We start from the raw sequence: 22,713 nt of genomic DNA, 5'->3' as shown, positions 1-22,713 counted from the left end.
TCCCATAACACCCATCATCCTCACACTAGGTCTTCCCTGCTTGATTGAACCAATCCCCTAGGCACTGATTCAATTAACACATAACCCACTGAGTACCCAGTACATACTAGGCACCAGCTTACTACTATGGATATGTCATGAACAAGATGGACAGGATCGCTGTCCCCACAGACCGTTCACGTTTTGAATGGTAGAATCAAAGCACTTTGATTTGAGGTATTTGAAAGCTAGTCTATTGTATGGTTTTCAAACTGGGTTCCTGGGAGCCATAGGTTCCTCAGAAGGACTAAACAGGAGAGAGATGGGGAGGCCAGGCAGGTGGAGAGCTCTGGGCCCCACCCCTGCTCCAACCAGGGGCTTTGGATTCAATCCAACTTAACACAGTAGGGAGAGTTCTGCTAAAGATCACATTTGAAAAACTCTGAACGAGTTTGAAAACACCTTCACAGATGAGGAAATCCAGGCCTACACGCCTACACACAGAAGTGTGAAGTCCAAAATCACATGACTATTTCCTTTCAAATGTCTACCTCAAACACATTTGTGTCTAGAGACTTAACGAAATCAATTACAGTAGGTATCACTGTCCCAAGTGCTCCCTGGGCACCAGACACTGTGCAGAGTACCTATGTGCATTCTCCCACTCAAGCCTTACACCTTCTCTGGGGCACACACTTACCATCTGCTCAACAACTGGGGAGAGTGAGGCATATGTCATATGAGAAAATAATGGCGAAGTTGAATTTTGAACCAAGGTCAACCAATTCCATGAGCTTTGGTGGGAGACCATGACAAGGCCATCAACTTGGTCCTCCTTGGGAACTGTATTCACAGGCACAGGGTGCAGACCCAAAAATAAGGGGTAGATCCATGTTCCTTTGCTCTAACATACCCACGAGAAAACCTTGGCCTCCCGACCACAGCCTGACAGAGCCTCTGGAGTGGGGTCGGACAGAATCGACACCCATACCTCAACCCCTGAAGCTATACCGAGAGGGTTCAGCTCCTACACAAGTGTGGACATTCACAGGACCATTCACTGTTTCTACCTTCTACCCCAGACAGATGGACAGACGGCATCCTGGTAGCTAACCAGCTCTCCTGACAGGAGACCAAGAAGACCTAAAGGGATGCCTGGAAAGCACAGAAGCCAATGGGTGTGAACCCATTGTCAATAACATAGCTAAACCATTTAAATATGAAAAGGTGCAAACTATGAAAACAGGGGTTTTGAAAATTTTGTATTTTTCAAAATTTTACAAATTTTCAAAATCTGTAATTACAAAAAGGTCCTCTACTAAGGAGTTTCCCTATTTCATTTCTGTTTGCCTTTTGGCAAATGTTTGTTATTGGCAGTAAGGTACCCTTCTAATCATAAGTGTATTCATTTCAAAGGGCTCAGAAATAAGGCCATATATTATAATCTATCTTACTTTCCACCAAGAAATACTCTTACCTCTGCCTTTGTTCTTAAACCAGGCACCTAAACAAAAAGAAACAACAAATTTTGTTAAGTACAATGGAAAGAAACATTTCTATTGCTTTTTCAGACCGCAGGTTAAAGGATATATTCAACTTATCACAGACTTCACAAAGAAGAAAACAGTTTCCTTAATCAAGACTTGCCACCTACATATTTTTATATCTGTCTCCTAATCCAAAGGTAACTTTATGTCTTCCTTCTATATTCATTTCTTTTAGACTGGAAGCTTAATGGAACAGCCTGACAGAGCTGGTCTCTGGAAGCCTCCATGCTTCACTGTAATCTTTACGTACTTTCTACATGGTCACCAGTGACACAGTACTGTGGGGGAGATGTGGCTCCTATCCTCCTAGGTCACCCTCCTGCACCTGTCCTCACTGGAAGGCCACTGTCACCGGCCCAGGTGATTCCACAGCCTCCTAACTGCTCTTCCTGCCTTTAGCCCAAACCACTCAATGGCGAGCTCCTGCGTCCCCAACACAGCAGAGTACTCTTCTGAAGGCCTCGACCTCCCTTCACTCTCCATCCCCATCTCCCCCAACCTCACTTTTCATCATAAGACACCCTACCAGGCCAAAGGGAACTTAGGGGTGGGGGCTGAGTAGACATGTTGGGGAGGCCTGGGATGAGAGCGCGGAGACTGCACGCTTGAGGGGCTACTTCCAGCACCACCATGAGAGGTCAAATACCTGCAAGAATTCAAAGATCTACATGGCTGACTTATGAGGAGAGGGGAAGAGGGAAGGGGATGGGAGAGGAAAAGCTTAAACTTGGTTCTGAAAACTGCAGCCCAGATGAATACTGATGTCATGGACCACCCTCCTCCCTTCCCGTTCCCCCCCAAAATAAGGAAATCAGGAGGTGAGGGTTCACAGCAATCATATGGTTTTTCATTATTGAAAATAACTTGTACCTCTCACAACCCTCCATGCCATCCACCAAGTGGGCCAGTGGCCTCTCTTATTGACTCCCTTCCAGCTTTGGTCACTGCAACCAGAAAGAAGGGGCCTCGATAACACCGTGACCTCTTCCCCCTCTCCAGCAACCCTATCTCCTACCTGTCTTTTCCTGCTTATTTCATCAGTGAACCAGAACGTGGATTTTCTATTCTTTTCCGGCCTGCTTCTCAGAGAGGTATCTTTTTGGTGCTAATGTGATTATTTCTGCCACAGACATTAAGATGTTTTTATAATTTCTAAAGTTTTCAGTTCTTAAAGTCTTTTTTTATTCAGGAGACAGACATTATCGGTTACCATGAAAATGAGCGAGAGCCCCCCGCCCCGCAAAAACAAAACAAAACAAAACAAAACAAAACACCCACAATGACTAAAAGCAAAATATGAGCTATGTAAAAATAAAAATTACTTTAAGTGACTATTTCAATATCTTTGGTAACAGTATACTGAAGAACCAGAGAAGACAAATTTAAACTTGAATTATCAATCAGGTACTGAAATTTTTCTATACTTGTCATTATTTCAAAAAAGCGCAAAGAACATGAGGTGCCTGGGTGGCTCAGTTGGTTGGGCAGCCAACTTCAGCTCAGGTCATGATCTCACGGTTCGTGGGTTCGAGCCCCACATCGGGCTCTGTGCTGACACCTTGGAGCCTGGAGCCTGCTTCCGATTCTGTGTCTCCCCCCTCTCTGCCCCTCCTCTGCTCACGCTCTGTGTCTGTCTCTCAATAATAAATACATGTTTAAAAAATTTTTATAAAAAAAAAAAAGTGCAAAGAACAGAAAACAAACCTGATGAATAAGTTTCGCTTCAAAATAATTCTTACCCTCAAAATTTTAGGGCTGCTGTAATAAGCCATGCCCAGGGCTTCAATTTCTTCACACTGTGCCAAATTTATCCTTCTGGTGCACTTAACAGCTTGGTTCACCAGAAATGCTAGAAATCATAACGTTCCCAAGGGGGGAAAAAGAGAGAGAGAGAGAGAGAAGAAATTTTTCAACTGTCCAATGGTAACTAAAAACTTGTAATCTAAGTAAAATCATAAAATAAGTTATAACACAGATATACAACATGCTTCAAATAGGGTTTAAGAAATTGTGTTTTGAATAGGTTATACATTCACACAATTCAAAAGGCACAAAAGGATATTGAGAGTCTCTCTCCAACCCTTGTCCCCTTCCCCCCATCCCCGCCCCGGCCCAGCCACCACCAGAAACAACTGCTTGTCTCCAGAGACAATCAGCGTCGTTTGTTGTGTATCTTTCTGGAAATATTCTACGCAAATAAAAGCGTGGGCATATGTATTTTTAGTATTCCTTTCCCCTTTTAGAAACAAATATGTGCTATGTATTCTGCCCTTCACTTTTTTTCACTGAACAATATATTTTGGAGTTCAGTCTAGCTCAGAATATGAAGAGATTTCTCCTTTTTTTTTTAGGGATAATCAGTATTCTATCATAGATCCGCCACAATTTATTCAACCAGTTCCACATTAATGGACGCTTAAGTTATCTCTGGCTTTGCCATCACCAACAATGCTGCGATCTACAATTTTGCATGTGGGCCAGACATTCTGTAGGACCAACTCCTAGAAGCAGAACAGTGGGTCAAAGGGCATATTCACCTGCAATTTTGACACATACTGCTAAATTGCTCTTCACAGAGGCTGTACCAATTTGTGGTCCCACCAGGTATGTAAGATCAATGCCTGGAGATCAAGACTCTCCAGAGTCTTAAATTTCTTAAGCTTTGCCAATCCATTGGATGGAAATGGTATCTCAGTTTGGTTTTAATTTACACTGTTCCTATTGTGAGCAAGATTGAGCATCTTTTCAACAGAATCCACTTCCATTCCTGTACGAAATGATGTTCCATTCGGCCACATGTGACCATACACTACTCAGCTAGCTTCTTCACTGTGATGCTGCCTTAAGGATTGGAGAGCCGTGTCTGCTGCCTCCCACTGCCAGGACGGTGACTCCACAGAGTCTATGATGCTCCTGAAAGGAGAAGCAGGATCCGTGGGAAGCAGCTGCATGGGCTGCATCCCTGCTCTGCCATTGCCTGAGCGGGCCTGAGCAAGAAACTGAATGTTCCTCAGTTTCCTCATGGAAAAACACGTGGAAGCACTTAATACAATACCCAGCACAAAGTAAGTGTTTAATAAACATTAGCTATTGACAAACTTTAGCTCCAGTGAAGAAAGAACTCCCCCCAAGCTTGGCAGGGTTAAACAACGGTGGGCTGGTTTCGGGTAGTGAGTTCCTCATCACTACAAGTGCTCATGCAGTCACATGGTAGAAAAGATTTGGGCACTGGTTGGGAATCTAAACTGCATAACCTTTGAGACCTCTTTCAAAGATAGACTATTTCTAGTTATGAAGCCTGTTCCATTATGACTACTATAAATTTAAACTAAGAGCAAACTCTGTTTATAGAGAGAAAGAAAAAATTGCCCACTGTCTTACCTGCAGGGTTATCATCAGTGCAGAGAGATGACGTAAGGGGAGAGGGAAATCTCAAGAATGAATCTGAAGTCTGTAGACGAACCCCATACTGTGAACAGACCAACCAATAGCTATTATGGTGCTATTAAAAGCATTCATTCAACACTTACTAGACACCTACTATGTGCCAGACAGAGTTACAGGCATCAGGAACACAGTGATGAACAAAAAACAGATATGGTCCCTGCCCACACGGAGCTTACACCCATGTGCCCCATCCCTTTCTTTTAAGGATGTATGTCTCTGTGTGTGAACATTATTGTATTTGCAGGGTTTTTGTTTTGTTTTTTTATTACAGAATTCGTCCAGAGAGGTATATAAGAAGTTGACATAGCATCTTCCAATGCAGACAGAAACTGGGTAGCCAGCAAAGGAAGTGAGACAGGTAATTATTTTTTATTAGCAATAATTATTTAATAACAGATACGGTATACGTCAAAATCATAAAAATGATAGGCCTTCTTTCCCCAAACCAAACCATGTGAAACTTTTCCCCAATATTCAAATCAAAATTTGCAGCTATTGGGCATACAGCCAATTTTCTTGAATCTCGGTGCCAACAAGGATCTAGGGAAACAAGCCCTCTCCTTCACTGGACCTGGGAGTTTAAACTCCTATAATCTTTCTGGAGGGCAACCTGAGACAGAGGTTTTAAACTCCCATTCATTTTGCCCAAGTTAATCCAGTTATAGGAATGTATCCTAAGGATTTAATCAGACAAAGATATACATATCTATCAGAATGTTCCTTATGGATTATTTATGATAGCAAAAACCGGAAACAAATGTCTGTTAATAGTGGAATGGTTCAACAATAAATGATGATACATACACAGAGGGTATACTTTGTATCAGTAAACTGTAGCTCCGACAGTAGCTCTGATAAGTTACTTTCCTAGACTGAAGTTTCTTTTTCTCATCAGTTAATGGGGACAAGACGCATTATTTCAGGGTTGTGTGAAGTAATGTCTGGGAAGCTTTGCACAGTGCCTGGCATGTGGAAAATGATCAAGAAATGGTAATTTTTATATTGATATGGGAAGATGCATAAGATTTATCACTGAATAAAAAAGGAAGCTTACATAACAATGTAGATAACTACAAATCCTACTTCCATACAATACTATACATGTATATTTTTATAGATGCATTTAAAAATCAGGAATATATGCTGATCTATTAACAGTGATTTCCAGTGTGCATTTCCATGGACATTATGGCCTTTCCATCATATGTACCTCGATGTTTTTACCTTTTAGAATTAGCACAGAATGTTTTTATATTTCTCTTTTAAGATGTTTCCAAAAAATCTGAAGTTTATTCAAAGTTAATGTATATTACATTGAAAAGTTTACTAATGGATAGTATATAAAATAGCACACATTTTTCTAAAATCTGTAAAACTAAATACAGCTTGGAGAAGTGGACCAGGCACACAACTAATCCACTCTGTGTCCCCAACAGCATGACTCACACACTCTGCTGCGTCTTTTGAGGTGGAGAAGCACAAAGATTTCTGCAGAGAAAAATGCAGGCTTACTAAAGAATAAAAAAAACCTTATGTTAGAATTCAACTACTCAATTTTAATCTTTGTGATCTTTGATTTGTAGGCATGAACATGAAGTTTTCCCCTCTGTAATGTGAATTCTGTCTCAGGGAAACCAGTTTTGCTGATAACATACTGAAAAATTAACTCACAAGGACAGGATATTTGCAACAAGATGAATGGACTTAATCAAGTTCTTGATTCACCTCATATTTCGCAGTATCTGGAGCATCTGACTGGATTGTGAAAGAAATCTCTGATTCTGAATTCAAGGAAAAGCCATCAGATGTTTCCATCAATTTATCAAAATTATTTTCATCAGGCACTTCTGGATTAATAAATGATAATGCAGGTTTATCTGTTTTTAGAAAAAGTATTTTAAGTCAGCATACAATATAATATGAGCATTATATATAACACATAATATTTTGGAAACAGCTTTTAAGTAGCATTAAGGCTGATGTGAGGGGGGCCTGGGTGGCTCAGTCAGTTAAGTGTCCAACTTCGGCTCAGGTCGTGATCTTGCAGTTCATGAGTTCAAGCCCCGTGTCAGGCTCTGTGCAGACAGCTCAGAGCCTGGAGCCTGCTTCAGACTCTGTATCTCCCTCGCTCTCTGCCCCTCCCCCACTCGTGCTTGCTTGCCCGCTCTCTCTCAAAAATAAACATTAAATTTTTTTTTAAAGGCTGATATGAAAAAAAAAGTGTCTCTTTCCATATTTACTTTACCCAAAATTTCTCGAGTCTTATTAAATAAACAGGATCCCTAGATTCGGCCTGTTTCTCTAACAGTGTGGAAGTAATGGTTTGTAAAGCCTGCAGGCGAAGCACAACAAAAGCCAATAATAATCAATCTTTCTGCAGCCCACGGACTGGGGAGCCGGCTGCATCAACCTCTGAGGTGCAGCTCTCTGCAGATGGTGACAGGGACAAAAGACTGTGTTTCTACCATCACGCAGCCACCTCCAACCAACGCCCAGGAGAACAATGTGCTGTGTATGGAATAGAGAGGAGGAAATGGGCTGGTATGCTCAGTTGCCTGGTCTTACGTCATAGGACCCGACAATAACTGACCAGTCATTACTTTAGATTACCAATCACAGTGCATTCGCCTGGTTTTCGACTGCAAGGGAACGAACTCAAAATATAAAGACGTTCTGAAAAGATGATGAAGTTTAAGCAATAAAACCATAAATATGTCTTTGATCTTGGATATCTTAATAACACTTTGCACTTATATGTACTTTTGGCTCTAGACCCCTATCTGAGCTCAATGCTCAGATAAAAATAAAGATCCTGTTTTCATGCAAATATTCTCAGTAAAAATAAAAGAGAAAAAAGGAAATTGAAACCAAAGCTGAACCTGATTTTCAACCATTAAAAAACCAGGAGAAAATAAAAAACTACATAAATATACACACAACCTAAATAAATCTAGATTCCTACGCATGCCTACATATTATAAACACCTGTGAAATAAAGTATGTAACTTCAAAAGACAACTACATAAGCACATTAGTTTTAATGAAAACATGAGTGCCCACAGGCCTATCAAGTTTTTGCAGTCGCCTGTGAAAAGGCCTCAGAAGATACACCTGAGCCAAACCATAAACTGAATGCTTTAAATCTAACTGAATGAGACATTTTTTCCATAAAAGAACTTTTTAAAGAAAAAATTTCCAGGGCTTCTCAAAGTATATCAGCATCAAATACTTACAGTTTGTAATATGAATGCAGAAAATAGATGGATTAATCTGGTCAACAAGTTTAAATATCCTTTGAGGTGGGTTTGCTGTAAAATTCAGTGAATAGATGGCTGCTTTTTGACTACAAAACTGACTATCACCCCTGGAAATTAAAAAATAATAATACAAAATTTTAAGGCATATGCACACAATCTTAGCAAGATTATTTTAAAACTGTCAGATGCTTGTACCGTACTATGTTAACAACTACATGGAAGATATTCATGAAAGCGTGATGTTAGAACTGAATCCATTTTTATTTGGTTTATTCAGTGTTAAAATGTTCGGCATTTGAAACTCTTTCCTTTAACAGAGAAAATATTAAGACAAGTAGAATAACCTTTAAGGAAATCGTATCAAGTACAGAATATAGATCAGGGTATAATTTTGATGTAAATGAACCTTGTAAAACTCTGACACCATCAATTATAAAATTTTGCAGAACTTCAGATTGTTTACAAGTACCCAGAATGGATCCAAAATTCCTTGTCTTTAGAATAAAGCTGCCTTCAACAGACTGAAAATCAGAAAATGTGAAGTCATCTGGAAGTTTGGGGGCTTAGAAGTTAGGGTTACAGTCAAGACTTCAACCAATCCCAGATTTGACAAAGTGTTATCATTTTGATACAGGTATGGTGTGAAGATAGCAAGGTAACAAAAATGGGATCATATTCTATGTGCTGCTTTTAAGACCTTTTCTCAGTATATACTGCCCAACATTTCTCATGTCATCAATATGTTTTTGCAATACTATATGAAATGACTTCATTCTATACCAATTTATTTAAGTGAGCTACCCCAATTTTTTTTAGCCAATTCTCTACTGTTGGTCTAGGTTGTTTCTCGCTTTCCCCGATTACATATAACGCTTTAACATCACCCTTGCACATATTTAGGAATGTCTCCAGCTATTTCCTCAGGCTGTGCTCCCTGAGGTAGAGTTGCTGGGTCAAAAGGTAGGTGTATTGTTCAAGGCTTCTGAGACATACTGCCAGATTCCCTCCAGAAAGGGAAGACGCGTGCTCACCAGTACTGCAGTTAAGAGTGCCTATGTCCCTGTACTATTGCCAAGAATACACATTATTCAGTTTCTACACTTTGCCAATTTCACAGGCAAAAATCTGCTATCTCATTGTTTTAATTTGACTTTTCTCATTTACTAGTGAGTGTACACATTTTTCCATATGGTTATTGCTCACTGGTATTTCTTCGGTAAGGTGCTTCTTCATACCTACTCAACATTTTTTATGAGGATATTTGTCTTCTCGTTGGTTTGCAAGAATCCATTTTTTAAGAATCTCGAGTGTCATGTGTTGTAAATATTTTTTCCCTGTTTGCTACCTTTCAATTTTATGGTGTTTTTTGTCATAAAGAAGTTTTAATATATATATTTTTTAAGATTTTATTTTTGGGGTATGTGGGTGGCTCAGTCAGTTAAGCATTAGACTCTTGATCTCAGCTCAGGTCCTGATCTCAGGGTCATGAGTTCAAGCCTGGTGTTGGGCTCCATGCTGGGCATGAAGCCTTACTTAAAAAAAATTTTTTTTAACCCAAAATTTTTATTTTTAAGTAATCTCTACACACAACATGGGGCTTGAACTCACAACCTTGACATCAAGAGTCACATGCTCCGTGGACTGAGCCAGCCAGGTACCCCTTGATTTTTTAAATAAAATTATCAATCTTTTATGGTTTGCCTGTGGGCTTATGCTTAAAAGACATTCCTTAACCCAAGAACAACAAATTTCACCTATATTTTTCATTAATTTTTTTAACATTTTACTCTTTGATCTATTGGTAATTTACTGATATAACGCTATGACGCAGAAGTCTAACATTTTTACTTTTCAATAGTTACCATCTTACATCATTTACTGAGTGACCCAAACTTTACTCCATTGTTGTAAAATCATACTTGCTATATATTAAACAGGAAAAAAATACATAGTATTTTGTGGGTTTTTTAAAATCAGTACACAGAACGGATTTTTGGACTACTCTCATCCTGATCTACCTATCTGTCTTGAAGCAATATGCATTACTTTCATTACTATAATGTTACAACATGTTTGAAAGCTGATAGTTTGCTCTTCTTATTCAATAATGTCTTGGCTGTTCTCAGGTTTATTCTTCTAGATGAATTTTCAATCATGCTGATGTATTATCCACCCCACCCCCATCTGACAATGGAATTACACTTCAAATTAAGGTGTGTTTTTTTTTTAACTATTTTTATCTATTTATTTAATTACCTGAGAGACAGTGAGCAGGGGACAGGCAGAGAAAGAGGGAGAGACAGAATCCCAAGCACACTGTGTGGTACCAGCACACAAACCATGAGATCATGACCTGAGCCGAAATCAGGAGCCGGATGCCCAAGTGAGCCACCCAGGCACCCCTACAAATTAAGTTTTTATAAGTTAAAGTGTTTACATAATGATTCTTCTCATCCCACTACAAAAATTATCTCTCCATGTATTCAAATGTTTTAGGTCTCGCACCATATTTCAGTTTTCTTCACATAAATTCTAAGTACTTACGTTTTATGTGACATTTCTATGGGGTGTTATGAATAGGATCCATTTTCATTATATTTTTTGATGGTTATTGCTGAAGTATAAGGAAGCTATCAATTTTATAAGTGGCTGCTTTTCCAAAAGCTCTGTATAATTCTAATGGCATATTGGTCATTACTGTGGGCATAAAGAACCTATAAATAGTATTTATGAGAAAAGATCCAGCACTAAAAAATTTACGAGGCCTACTGCGTCTTAAAGGATGTACAGGAGTTAGAGAGTGCAAGAATGGCATGGGCCAAGGATGGGTAATGTACTGATGGGGTCTAGAAAATTCTTGAGTACCAAAGTTCGGATGCATGGAGGAGACAAGACGGGTTAGTAGGTAGTAGGATCTGAAAGAGTTTGGGGATAGATCTGAATCGGGATAGATCTGAATCCAGGCTAAGAAGTATGTAGGTAATGAGAGCTTCTGAAGGCTTTTTTATAGCAAGCGACAAAATGAGGTGTGACCTTACACAGAGGGAGTAGGAATGGACAGACACAAGGGCTAGTGTAAAGAATTCAGTAGAACGGAACTCCTTACTCTTCCCCTTCCAGTCTGCCTGCTCTCAAATCCTGTGCAGTGGAGGGGTATCGGTTCTGCATATGTCTCTAGTCACGACCTTCAGCGTGGGGAGGAGGGCACCTGTTCATCCGTATCTCCAACAGTTTCTTACTTGGTTCCCTGCCACCAGGCTTAGCCTCTGTGACCCATCATCACCTGTGCTGCCGCAGAACTGCTTCAGGTGGGAATCTAATCCCCTCACCCCCGGCATCCTGCAGAGTTCAGGACAAAACCCAAACCCTCAGTGTGCACACAAGGCCCCTCAGGATCTGACCCCGGCCACTGCAGCATACTCCTCTCAGTCCCGCTCTCCAGCCACACTCAGCTACCTGCAGTTAAGGCAACAGGCCAGGCCATACCCCCCTCACTCCCAGGACTCTGTCACGTGGCTCCCTCGGCCTGGAATGCCCTCCCCGATTCCATGCCGGCCAACTTCACATCCTTCAGGACCCAGCTCAGATTGTCTTTTCTAGAAAGACTTCCTTAGTCCAACTGCCCAGGTTAGATGCCACTCTTCTCAGTTGTCTCAGTGCCTGGGGCAGCACTGCCACCATTCCTCTGTCTCCCTTTGTCAGTGAGCTCTTGGAGGGCAGGGCCGCATGTAGCTCATCTTCCACACTGGTGCTCATGGAAGCACGAGGTGTGAAAGACAGCTAGATGGAGAAGGCAAAGAAGAGGAAGGAGTCAGGGTGGCCTGCAGGTTCTGGCCTGGCTGTCTTCCTGAGAGGACAGTGGTAGAGAGGTCAAAAGAGAATACCAGAGGGCCGGTTAGGGGTGGAGGGGGGAAACTCACCCACAGAGTCAACTCACTTCTAATGAGGGCCAACTGTGTGGCAGGAGCTAGACTAGGCACTAGTGACAGAAAGTATGTAAGAGGGATATTAATCTTGCTTTCATGAACCTCACATCTGGTGAGGAAAACAGACATTAACCTAATAACCTTAACAATAAATTTGCAAATCATTAATTGGCTGCTGACAGTTAAGCATATGTAAACAAACCTTTTATGAATTAGAACCTACATAATGAAAATAATTAATTAGGATTATTAATTTTTATTTCATTATTTCTACACTTCGTATTTAGGAGAAAGTCGTAAGTAAAACTAACTCATGGGAATGCAAACTGGTGCAGCCACTCTGGAAAACAGTATGGAGGCTCCTCAAAAAATTAAAAATAGAACTACCCTATGACCCAGCAATTGCACTACTAGGTATTTATCCATGGGATACAGGTGTGCTATTTCAAAGGGGCACATGCACCTCCATGTTTATAGCAGCGCTATCAACAATAGCCAAAGTATGGCAAGAGCCCAAATACCCATTGATGGATGAATGGATAAAGAAGATGTGGGGGGCACCTGGGTGGCTCAGTCAGTTAAGCGTCCAACTTCGGCTCAGGTCATGATCTCACAGTTCATGAGTTAAAGCCTCACATGGGGCTCTGTGTTGACAGCTCAGAGCCCAGAGCCTGCTTCGGATTCTGTGTCTCCCTCTCTCTCTGCCCCCTCTCTGCTCATGCTATCTCTCTCTCTCTCTCTCTCTCTCTCTCTCTCTCTCAAAAATAAATACACTTTTAAAAAAAATTTTTTTAAACAAATAAAAAGATGTGGAGAATATACATATATCTCTCTCAAAAATAAACTTAAAAAAATTTTTTAAACAAATAAAAAGATATGGAAAATATATATATATGTACGTACACACACACACACACACACACACACACACACACACACACACAATGGAGTATTACTCGGCAATCAAAAAGAATGAAGTCTTGCCATGTGCAACTACGTGGATGGAACTAGAGGGTATTATGTTAAGTGAAATTAGCCAGTCAGAGAAAGACAAGTATTATATGACTTCACTCATATGAGGAATTTAAGATACAAAACCGATGAACATAAGGGAAGGGAAGCAAAAATAACATAAAAACAAGGAGATACAAAAACATAAGATACTCTTAAATACAGAGAACAAACTGAGGGTTGCTGGAGGGTTTGTGGGTAGGGAGATGGGCTAAATGGGTGACGGGCATTAGGGAGGACACTTGTTGGGATGAGCACCGGGTGTTATACATAGGGGATGAATCACTTGAATCTACTCCTGAAATCATTATAGCACTATATGTTAACTAACTTGGATGTAAATTAAACAAATTTTTAAAAATGAATATTTATAAATGTAACTTTTTAAATGTAAATAAATAAATAAGTAAAGGGGGCAGAAAACTAACTCAAAAAAAATTCTGAGGTCCTTTCCTGAGGGGACTATGGATTCAGCTCTAATGTCTATACCAGGAGTCCACAAACCACACCTAATTTTGTAAAACTTCATTGAAACACAGTCATGCCCATTCATTTACACATTGTCTATGGCTGCTTTTGCTCATCAATGGTAGAGTTGAGGAAGTTGCAACAGAGACCACTGGTCTATGAAGCTTTTTTTTTTTTAAGTTTATTATTTATTTTGAGAAAAAGAGTACACACAGGAGGGGCAGAGAGGGAGGGAGTGAGGGAGGGTGGGGAGAGAGAGGAACAGAGAGAGAAGCCCAAGCATACTCCACATTATCTTGGTGTGGAGCCTGATGCGGGGCTCGAACTCATGAACCGTGAAATCATGACTTGAGCCGCAATCAAGAGTCGGCCGCTCAACCGCCTAAGCCACCCAGGCACCCCTGGCCTGTGAAGCTTAAAATATTTACTATGTGGCCTTCCACAGGAAAAGCTTGCTGACCCATATTCTAAATAGTCATATTTCTAAAATTCAGTATTGACTAATTAAAAAAAAAGATTCTAAATAATCATCTCGAATTGGAGCTGAAATCTCTCTCAGGCTCCTGTTACTTACTAAGGCAGAAAAGCAGAATGGTTTCTAACAAAGATTTAACTATGATGTAGCCCAGATAACCAGAAAAGTAATTGACTACAACATACCATTCTCCAAACATTTTTACGATATTGGGAGTAGATTCACTTTCTCATTGATCAATAAAATAGTTCTTCATGGAAAAACACATCCTACTTCCAAAAAGCATTCAATCTGTCAAGTATCAACTGCTACAATTTACTACAAATTTAGCTACAGAGATAGCTAAATTTAAGTTAGCTATCTCTGAATAATAAATTGGTCCCATCCTGAATAAATTAACCTCTTTTAAGTGCTATATTTTTCAAAGAGCTTTGAAATCTGAATTACGAGAAACCATTCAGAAGAGATTATTTCTTAACCTGATAATCAACTGGGAATGTTATTTGCCATTATTCTCCTATACAATGTGAACTGTGAGAATCCCCAGTAGATTTACACATCATAAAAGTATAAACAAAGCTTTCCTATCTGTTTAATTTTTTGTTACAAGTACTATATCCACAACAAAAGCTGTAAAATTAAACTGCACTTTTCACCCTATGCTATATACATGAGACTAATTCACCTATACAAAAATGTGCACATTATCTGTTTACAAATCAGAGTGAAATGTAATTCAGTCTCTGGAAACAAAGATTTCCTTATACTCTTAACCAAGTAGACTCTCTCTTCTCTTTGGCCTGCACTATCAGCTGGCTGGATGCAAATAAGGCATACTCCAAACATATTGGTTTGGACAGCATGGCTTCTGAATGATGCAAAATTCAGGAAACCAGGTATGGGTTTTTCAGCCTGGAAGAGTTTTCACTTTCTGTCCTCAAATTTTATAATCTTGGTTCAATTCCATCAAAACTGCATGCATCACAAACTTACGTGACACTTGGAACTGAACAGGCAGAAAAGACACTGAAATCCACGGGGCTGCAATCAGGATCACAACAGCAGTTGACGTCACACTGTGCTGGAGACAAGTCACAGACACACAGAGCAGCAACTACAGAAACAAAAGAGGTGGGATGCAGAACTTCACAATCAGCAGGGAGTGACTGCCCCCTGCCACTGCAAAGTACCAAAAGTCCATATCATACAAAAGGTCCATTTGATTTTTCCCACTGCACTTCAGGTTGGGGGCGGAGAGGGAAATTTGTGAAGTGAAAATTAGTCAGTTTGAATACTCCTCAATCTGAAGTTTCCCCAAAATAGCTAATCATCTGACTCGCTTGGAAAGTTCTGTTTGTGCTTTACCTACAAAGACTCTGATTTGGTAAGCTATGAAACCCAGACATTTGTGTTTTTCAAAACTATCCAGGTGATGCTGATAATTTAAGAACCAGCATGCTAAATCACTTGCCGGACCATAAGAACCTGGTGTAATAGTACAGATTCCCAAGCCCCTCCTCTGGAGACTCTGATTCAGAGGAAGAGCCCAATGAAGGCCACCAGGAATCAGGGTTCTCAATCTTATTTCTCTCCTCAGATGTCACCTTGCAGCTTTAAAACAGAGCCCACATTCAAACTATTAGCCAAGAATCAAACTGGCTCAGGTGCTTTGTACCTGGGGTTCTGGAAATATCTTTGGTAATTTAGACAATAAAACATGGGGGGGGGGGTAGAAAGGGTAGAAATCTCCCCAGTTCACAACATTTAATTTTTAATAATGACTATCTGGAGTTTTAAGTCTCTATTTTATTCTGTCAAACAGGGGAGAGATAACCCTTTTAAAGATGGCAGAGCATAAGAATGATAAACAGGGAATTCATGGTAGTAATTATTCCTAAGAGGAGAAGAAGATCATGCTTCAGTCTTACGTAAAATGTTTTGTTTCCTTTTTCAAAAAAAAAAAAAAAATCTCATGCAAAACAAACAAGGATCTTAAGCAAATGGTGGTAGAGAGTCAATTCAACATTCTGATTTGCGTGAATGAACTATTTCACAACAAAAATCAGCTTTACAAAATACACCTCAAAAAAGGTACAACAGCATCCTCTGGAAGGAAGTGTAAGAGGAAGGTTTTGCCAATAAATACACAATCCTTTCTTCATCTGAGACACAAAAGTTTTCCCCCTTAAGCTTACATACTTCCCTCTAGCCAAGGACTCTCCTATGTGCTTAGAGAAATGAAAAGGCAACGTGTGCAAGCTAGTGTAAAAAAAAAAAAAAAAAAAAAAGTTGTTTAGGCTCCCTGCCTTATGTGCTTAAAATTACAATCTTGACTTGTTTTTCAGAACTCAAAACCCTTGTAAGTAACTATATGACCAGTAAGGACAAAGCAATAGTGTTTAAGAACGCCACTTAGGGAAGAAAAAAACAAAAAAAGGTCTCTATCCAGGATGTGAGTGCACTTAATCAGCTAACAAGTATCTGCTGAGCGCTCCCAAGGTCTAAGTAGCGCTCAGCTGCTCTTCTAGACCTCTTAACATCTACATGCCTGGCTCTAGAGCAAGATATTAATGAACAGAGCTCAGACCAAGAATGAAGTTATCACTTTTCTCTTCTATCTATAACCCATTCTGCACCTGGTGTCCAGTTCTCCACTCCACAGCCCCTGCTCCAACTCAGGGCAGGGGTGGGACCTAAAATCAGGCAACTAATTCACCTACCCAGAAAATGGGGATAACCCACACCATTGGGAATTAAATGAGATACATTAAGATGAAAAACTTAGCACAGGGCCTACTGCTACACAGTAAGCAGTTAATAAATGCCAACTGTCATTTCTTACCATTATAGTCACAGATCTGGAGAGGGGTCCTTTAAAAAGATGAAATGCAAATGCATCCCCCATACTGGAAAAACAGCCCTGAACACATGCCCGAATAATGATGGTTCAAGAATAGATTTATTGTGGGGAGAAAGTACATAAACAGATGGAATACTTAGATGGATAAAGGACAACCCAGTCCCAACCTTAGAGAATTGTGGATATTGAATTGTGTTCCTGTATACCATTTATTTACCTCCCCTAATTCACCAAATCGACAGTTTCAATATAGAAGTTTGGTTAATATATACTGAAACAGAAAATGTAAAAATGTATTTCTCTGCACGTTTCCTTACACATAATGTATAAAGGAGGCCCTCTGGAAAAATGATGATTCAGGAACTGAAGTCCTAGAGTACATGGTGTCAGCCAATCACGACTTTTCAACTAATACTGAGCCTTACTCAAGATCTTTTTCTCTCACAAAGGAAAAAAAAAAAATACTGCATGCCTATTGGGGTTACAGCCAGAGGACTTACAGTTTTGATGTTTTGGTCTGGTTTGTTTTTTGAGATCACGAACCCCTTTGAGAAACTGCTCACTGCTAAGAACCCTCACCCAGAAAAAAGCATATTCACAAAATTTTGCACTCTGAGCATCTCAGGGTTACAGCCATCCCCTTAAGTCATCCATGTCTTATCACATTATACAATATTCACTAATGTGTAACTCCAGCATTAGGTCACTTTCTGAGAAATATGTTAATTATCCCTCAGGATGAATCCTCAGAGGTGGGCATCACCCCTCACCTCATCGCTTCCCACCTCCAACTCAACATGGGAGGAATCCTGGGTTTTCATAACTGAAGTCAACAGACAAGGGCCTAGTCACATCTAGTAAACTAGACATCTGGCGTCTCTTTTTGATGAATCAAAAGTTCAACGCATCCTACGCATTCAACTTCCATAACTGCCCAGAAACTTTGGATTTACATAATTTCACCTTTGGCTGCAAAGGTGTAACAGTTCGTTCATTATTACCTCTAGCATAATGTTGTCCAGGACCACTGCAAGTAATTGCAAAGATTTTATACTGTCACACTTACGCTCTGTGAGCCTCAATTTTCTCATGTGTAGGGGAGGGATAATGAGGTCTATCTACCCTTAAGGGCTGCTGAGAGACTCAAAGCCTATGAAATACTTAGAAATGCCTGCACACAGCTGCGTGCTCCATAAATGTTAACTATCATTATTACATCCTCACCCGGGCTAACCGCTCCAGGTTGGATCACTCTGGATCCCCAGGAACTGCCACTTGGTACCCACCGTCCGTGACCGGAGTGGGCCTGGGGCCAGAGAAGGGCCCGGGGGCCTTGGGGGTTCCGGGGGGCCTAGGAGACAAGGCGGGTCGGAGAGTCATCCAGGCTGCCTCCGTAGAGTTGAAGCCCTCCGTCGTCACGGGCGGGGTGGCAGCGGCCTGGGCGCTCACGGAGGCGCAGCAATCCAGGAGCACAAGAAGGAGCGGCCGAAGGCCGGGGGAACCCATAGCCCCGCGGAACCCCACGCGACCCGCAGCGGGGACCCCGCGCGTTGCCTGGCAACCGCGGCCTGGCGCGGGGCATTATGGGATTGGTCCCGCGAGGCCACACGAGACCGCGGTGGGCGGGGCCTGGGTAAGGCCGGCTACGAGGGGCGGGGACAGGGGCGGGACGCGGCGGGAAGACCTGGGGTGGCGTGAAGCTAGTGAAAGCTAGTAGGGGTGAAGAGCTTGTAAATCCCCCCAGCAGTTTGCAAGCCAACTTCCAGGCTTGTTTAAAAAATGCGTGTTTCTAAGTACTTTCCCGGGATTCAGACTCAGTAAGTCTGGAGTAGCGTCCAGGAATATATATACATATATATATATTTTTTAATTACGTGATTTTTTATGGTATTTTTGTGCTATATTATATTGCTAGACTCTATTTTTTATTTTTTATTTTAGAGAGAGCATGAGCAGGGGAGAGGGAGGGGGAGAGAGAGAGACAGAGAGAAAACTTAAGCAGGCTGCGCACTCAGCGAGGAACCCCACGTGAGGCTCAATCCCATGATCCTGGGAAGGTGACCTGAGCCGAAACCAAGAGTCCAATCCTTAATTGACTGAGCCACCCAGTCACCTCCAGGAATCAATATTTTTAACAAATGTCCTGACGCAACCAGTGACAGGAGGGAAATTTGGGAACCTATCCCCTAAAGCTACTAAATATTTTTTTTTAATTTCTAATGTTTATTATTTTGAATGAGAGAGACTGAGCGGGGGAGGGGCAAAGAGAGAAGGAGACACAGAATCAGAAGCAGGTTCCAGCCTCTGAGCTGTTAGCACACAGCTGGACAAGGGGCTTGAACCCACGGGCATATGGTCATGACCTGAGCTGAAGTTGGTCGCTTAAACGGCTAAGCTACACAGATGCCCCTAAAGCTATAAATACTAAAGGAACACAGAGAACACATCACAGCCCTTGAATTTTCTCCATGTCATACACTGTTGACACTTGCTTTGCCTTTTTTGTTTTAGATGGCCAGATCTAAGGAGGTTGCCAGATAACTTCTAGTCACCCTGTTGTAATAAGGGGGACAAATGAACACTTTTTTTACAGACAAAAAAAAAATGATGAAAATTAAGCAGAATGATTTACAAGTTTTAAAAGAAAAGAAAGAAAACAAATCTGTATGTAATTCTACCAAAGGGGATGGAGACCACAAGACTTAAGAAAGCCCCTACAATCTAAACTGGCTTATTTATAAAGATACCCCAGTCCAGGGATGTTGGCTGTATCATTGACCCTTAATCTCCTTACAATTCAGAAGTAAATGTCAAAATACTTAAAATCTCATGGTATTTACTCACGAGACACATTTACCAATTCAGAAAAATGCCAAAACAGTACATATATCTAGTTTGTTAAATTTAGCAAAACTAAATCATCAAAGTGGCACCTGTAGCACCTTTGTCTGGCATGCTGGACAAAGTGTAGAAAGATAAAATTGGATCAAATGTATACTACAGATATTTCCTTTTTTTTTTCTACAAAGGATTACTTTAACATCTGACTGAAATTCTGGACCACTTTTAATAACTGGTGTAATGCTTCCCTTAAAAAAAAAAACAACAACTGTATTTTCCAAACCTTTATTTCATAACTTCTAAATCCAGGACTTACTGTTGTTTTTTAAAACCTTCTCTTTAGGGGCGCCTGGGTGGCTCGGTCGGTTGGGCGTCCGACTTCAGCCAGGTCACGATCTCGCGGTCCGTGAGTTCGAGCCCCGCGTCGGGCTCTGGGCTGATGGCTCAGAGCCTGGAGCCTGCTTCCCATTCTGTGTCTCCCTCTCTGTCTGCCCCTCCCCCATTCATGCTCTGTCTCTCTCTGTCCCAAAAATAAATAAACGTTAAAAAAATAAATAAATAAAAACTTCTCTTTACTTCCAGGTACTAATTTCCTTTCTTTCTTTCTTTCTTTTTTTTTTTTTAAGAGAGAGAGTGGTAGGTGCAGAGAGAGAAAGAGAATCTCAAGCAGACTCCACACTGTCACCGCAGAGCCTGATGAGGGGCTCAAACTCACGAACCGTGCGATTGTGATCTGAGCCAAAATCAAGAGTCAGACGCTGAACCAACTGAGCCACCCAAGAGCCCCCAGGTACTACTTTCCTTTCTATTCCTTAATATCTGTGAATCTCTTTGCCCTGTTTTCTGTTTTAAAATTTTAGGCTGTTGGATTAAATTTTGATGAGGTGTCTTTTGGCTCTAACATTTTCATTTTATGGTTTGGGAAATAATCTTCCCACCCTTTTTGTCCAATTTCAAACATTCAGTAGGCAATTTTATGACATCTTGCAAAGTTGAAATGAGGGCTACAATCAACTCAAATCAATTTTGCAAACCTTAGGAACATTGAAAGTTTTCATTTCACAGGTAACCCATTTCTGCCAGGCTTTTTTCATCTTTCAACCCAGAGGATCCTTTCTCCCTTCCTTCTCCCCTGCCTTTGGCAGGTTCCTTCATTAGGATGGAAAGACACAAGGAAGGCTAAGATCAATTTCCATATTTATCCAAAACTGCATCATTTGGGTTGCGCATAAATGCTTGTGATTAAAAATGTCCATCTGTTTCTCTAGGATTACTGGCATTGAGAATTCCTTATAGTCTGTGCCAACGTTGGGAGGAATCAAGATAATTCAGCTTTTTGGAATTCTGAATTTGGAAGCTGCCTCATATGAGGAGGCTGAAAAACCAAAGACAGGAGTGGCTAGGTGGGAAAGTAGCTAAGGCTGACTTTTTTTTTTTCAATATATGAAATTTATTGTCAAATTGGTTTCCATACAACACCCAGTGCTCATCCCAAAAGGTGCCCTCCTCAATACCCATCACCCACCCTCCCCTCCCTTAAGGCTGACTTTTTAAGGCAGAGTTAGCCACTCTTTCTTGACCTTTGGTATGGTTTGGGGTACATTGGTTTCTAACCTGTCTAAAATTACGTATCCAGTTTTTCCTATCTTTATTCCATTTAGACAAATATTTTACAAATAGGGAGGCAGAGCCATCAAGCTTTATAAAGGGACTGCTTAGCACCACAAGGAGTTAAGGCTATGTGAGGACAAAGGATTGACGCTACCATTTTGACTGAAGTGAACAGACCAGTAATTGATTTCTAAATCAACACCCAGGGGGGAAAAAAAAATAATCCCCAGCTTCTCTCCTCCTCTCATTCCTCATGTGTCCAGTCAACCACCAGGTGCTATTCTTGTTCTGGAACACTATGAGGACAGGAGGACTATTTGAGCAGACTTCACATTCTTGAAAGGTCCCAAATTTACAAGTTTGACCTTTCCTGAAAATGACGTAATAAATATGATCACAGACATACACTTACAGGAATGAAATAAGAATTCCTTGTTTACCAGACACTTAAAAAAAAATGTTTATTTAGTTTTGAGAGAGAGAGACAGAGCACGAGCAAGGGGAGGGGCAGAGAGAGAGGGAGACACAGAATCTGAAGCAGGCTCCAGGCTCTGAGCTGTCAGCACAGAGCCCGACACAGGGCTCGAACTCACGGACCGCGAGATCATGACCTGAGCCGAAGTCGGACACTTAACTGACTGAGCCACCCTGGTGCCCCTACTAGACAATTTTAAACCTGCCTCCTACTAATGGACCATACTGTAGTTGGAATAAACCAGTTGATTTTTTAAGAATCATTTTTAGTGTTATTATTTATGAATTGAAACGCTTCAATCACAATGAAAGTTACAAGAAAGAATAGCACATACACCATGATGTGTACCATGATCAGGTTTGCATTTTGACATATGTACTCATATTTCTTTCTAGTAATTTTTAAGAGGGATAATTTATATACAGTATAAATCTCTTCATATACAATTTTTGATGTACAGGTTTTTCTGACACATCAATGTACAGGGTTTTTTGGCATAGTGTTATAAATTTTAACAAACACATACAGTCACGTGACCACAATTACAATCAAGATGTAGAACAATTTGGGGTGCCCTGGTGGCTCCGTTGGTTAAGCGTCCAACTTCAGCTCAGGTCATGATCTCGCAGTTTGTGGGTTTGGGCCCACATTGGGCTCTGTGCTGACAGCTCAGAGGCTGGAGCCTGCTTCAGATTCTGTGTCTCCCTCTCTCTCTGCCCCTACCCTGCTCATGCTCTCTCTCTCTCTCTCTCTCTCTCTCTCTCTCTCTCTCTCTCTCAAATAAACATGAAAAAAAGTTTTAAGATACAGAACAAT

General features: G+C 40.8%; 1 protein-coding gene across 6 annotated transcripts in view; it reads right to left on the bottom strand.

Annotated features, from left to right (window-relative positions):
• The window catches only part of TCTN1 (tectonic family member 1), a 28,702-nt gene extending 10,138 nt beyond the window's left edge, over positions 1 to 18,564 (bottom strand). For 2 of the 6 annotated variants that reach the window (XM_019814520.3, XM_045042372.1), the window contains exons 1-7: positions 18,257 to 18,564; positions 15,104 to 15,224; positions 8,207 to 8,337; positions 6,699 to 6,850; positions 4,908 to 4,995; positions 3,266 to 3,375; positions 1,457 to 1,483 (exon numbers count right to left, since the gene is read on the bottom strand). In XM_019814520.3, coding sequence (XP_019670079.2) covers positions 1,457 to 1,483; positions 3,266 to 3,375; positions 4,908 to 4,995; positions 6,699 to 6,850; positions 8,207 to 8,337; positions 15,104 to 15,224; positions 18,257 to 18,476 — 849 coding nt within the window. In that variant the 5' untranslated portion in view covers positions 18,477 to 18,564. Of the gene's footprint in view, positions 1 to 1,456; positions 1,484 to 3,265; positions 3,376 to 4,907; positions 4,996 to 6,698; positions 6,851 to 8,206; positions 8,338 to 15,103; positions 15,225 to 18,194; positions 18,214 to 18,256 lie in introns of those variants that run through there. The other 4 variants (XM_045042371.1, XM_006938463.4, XM_045042374.1 and 1 more) reach the window with 3 other exon arrangements.
• Between the last annotated feature and the right edge of the window lie 4,149 nt (positions 18,565 to 22,713).

This window comes from Felis catus, chromosome D3, assembly GCF_018350175.1.
Source record: "Felis catus isolate Fca126 chromosome D3, F.catus_Fca126_mat1.0, whole genome shotgun sequence".
NCBI classification, from domain to species: domain Eukaryota; kingdom Metazoa; phylum Chordata; class Mammalia; order Carnivora; family Felidae; genus Felis; species Felis catus.
This window is presented reverse-complemented; position numbering and strand designations above follow the sequence as displayed.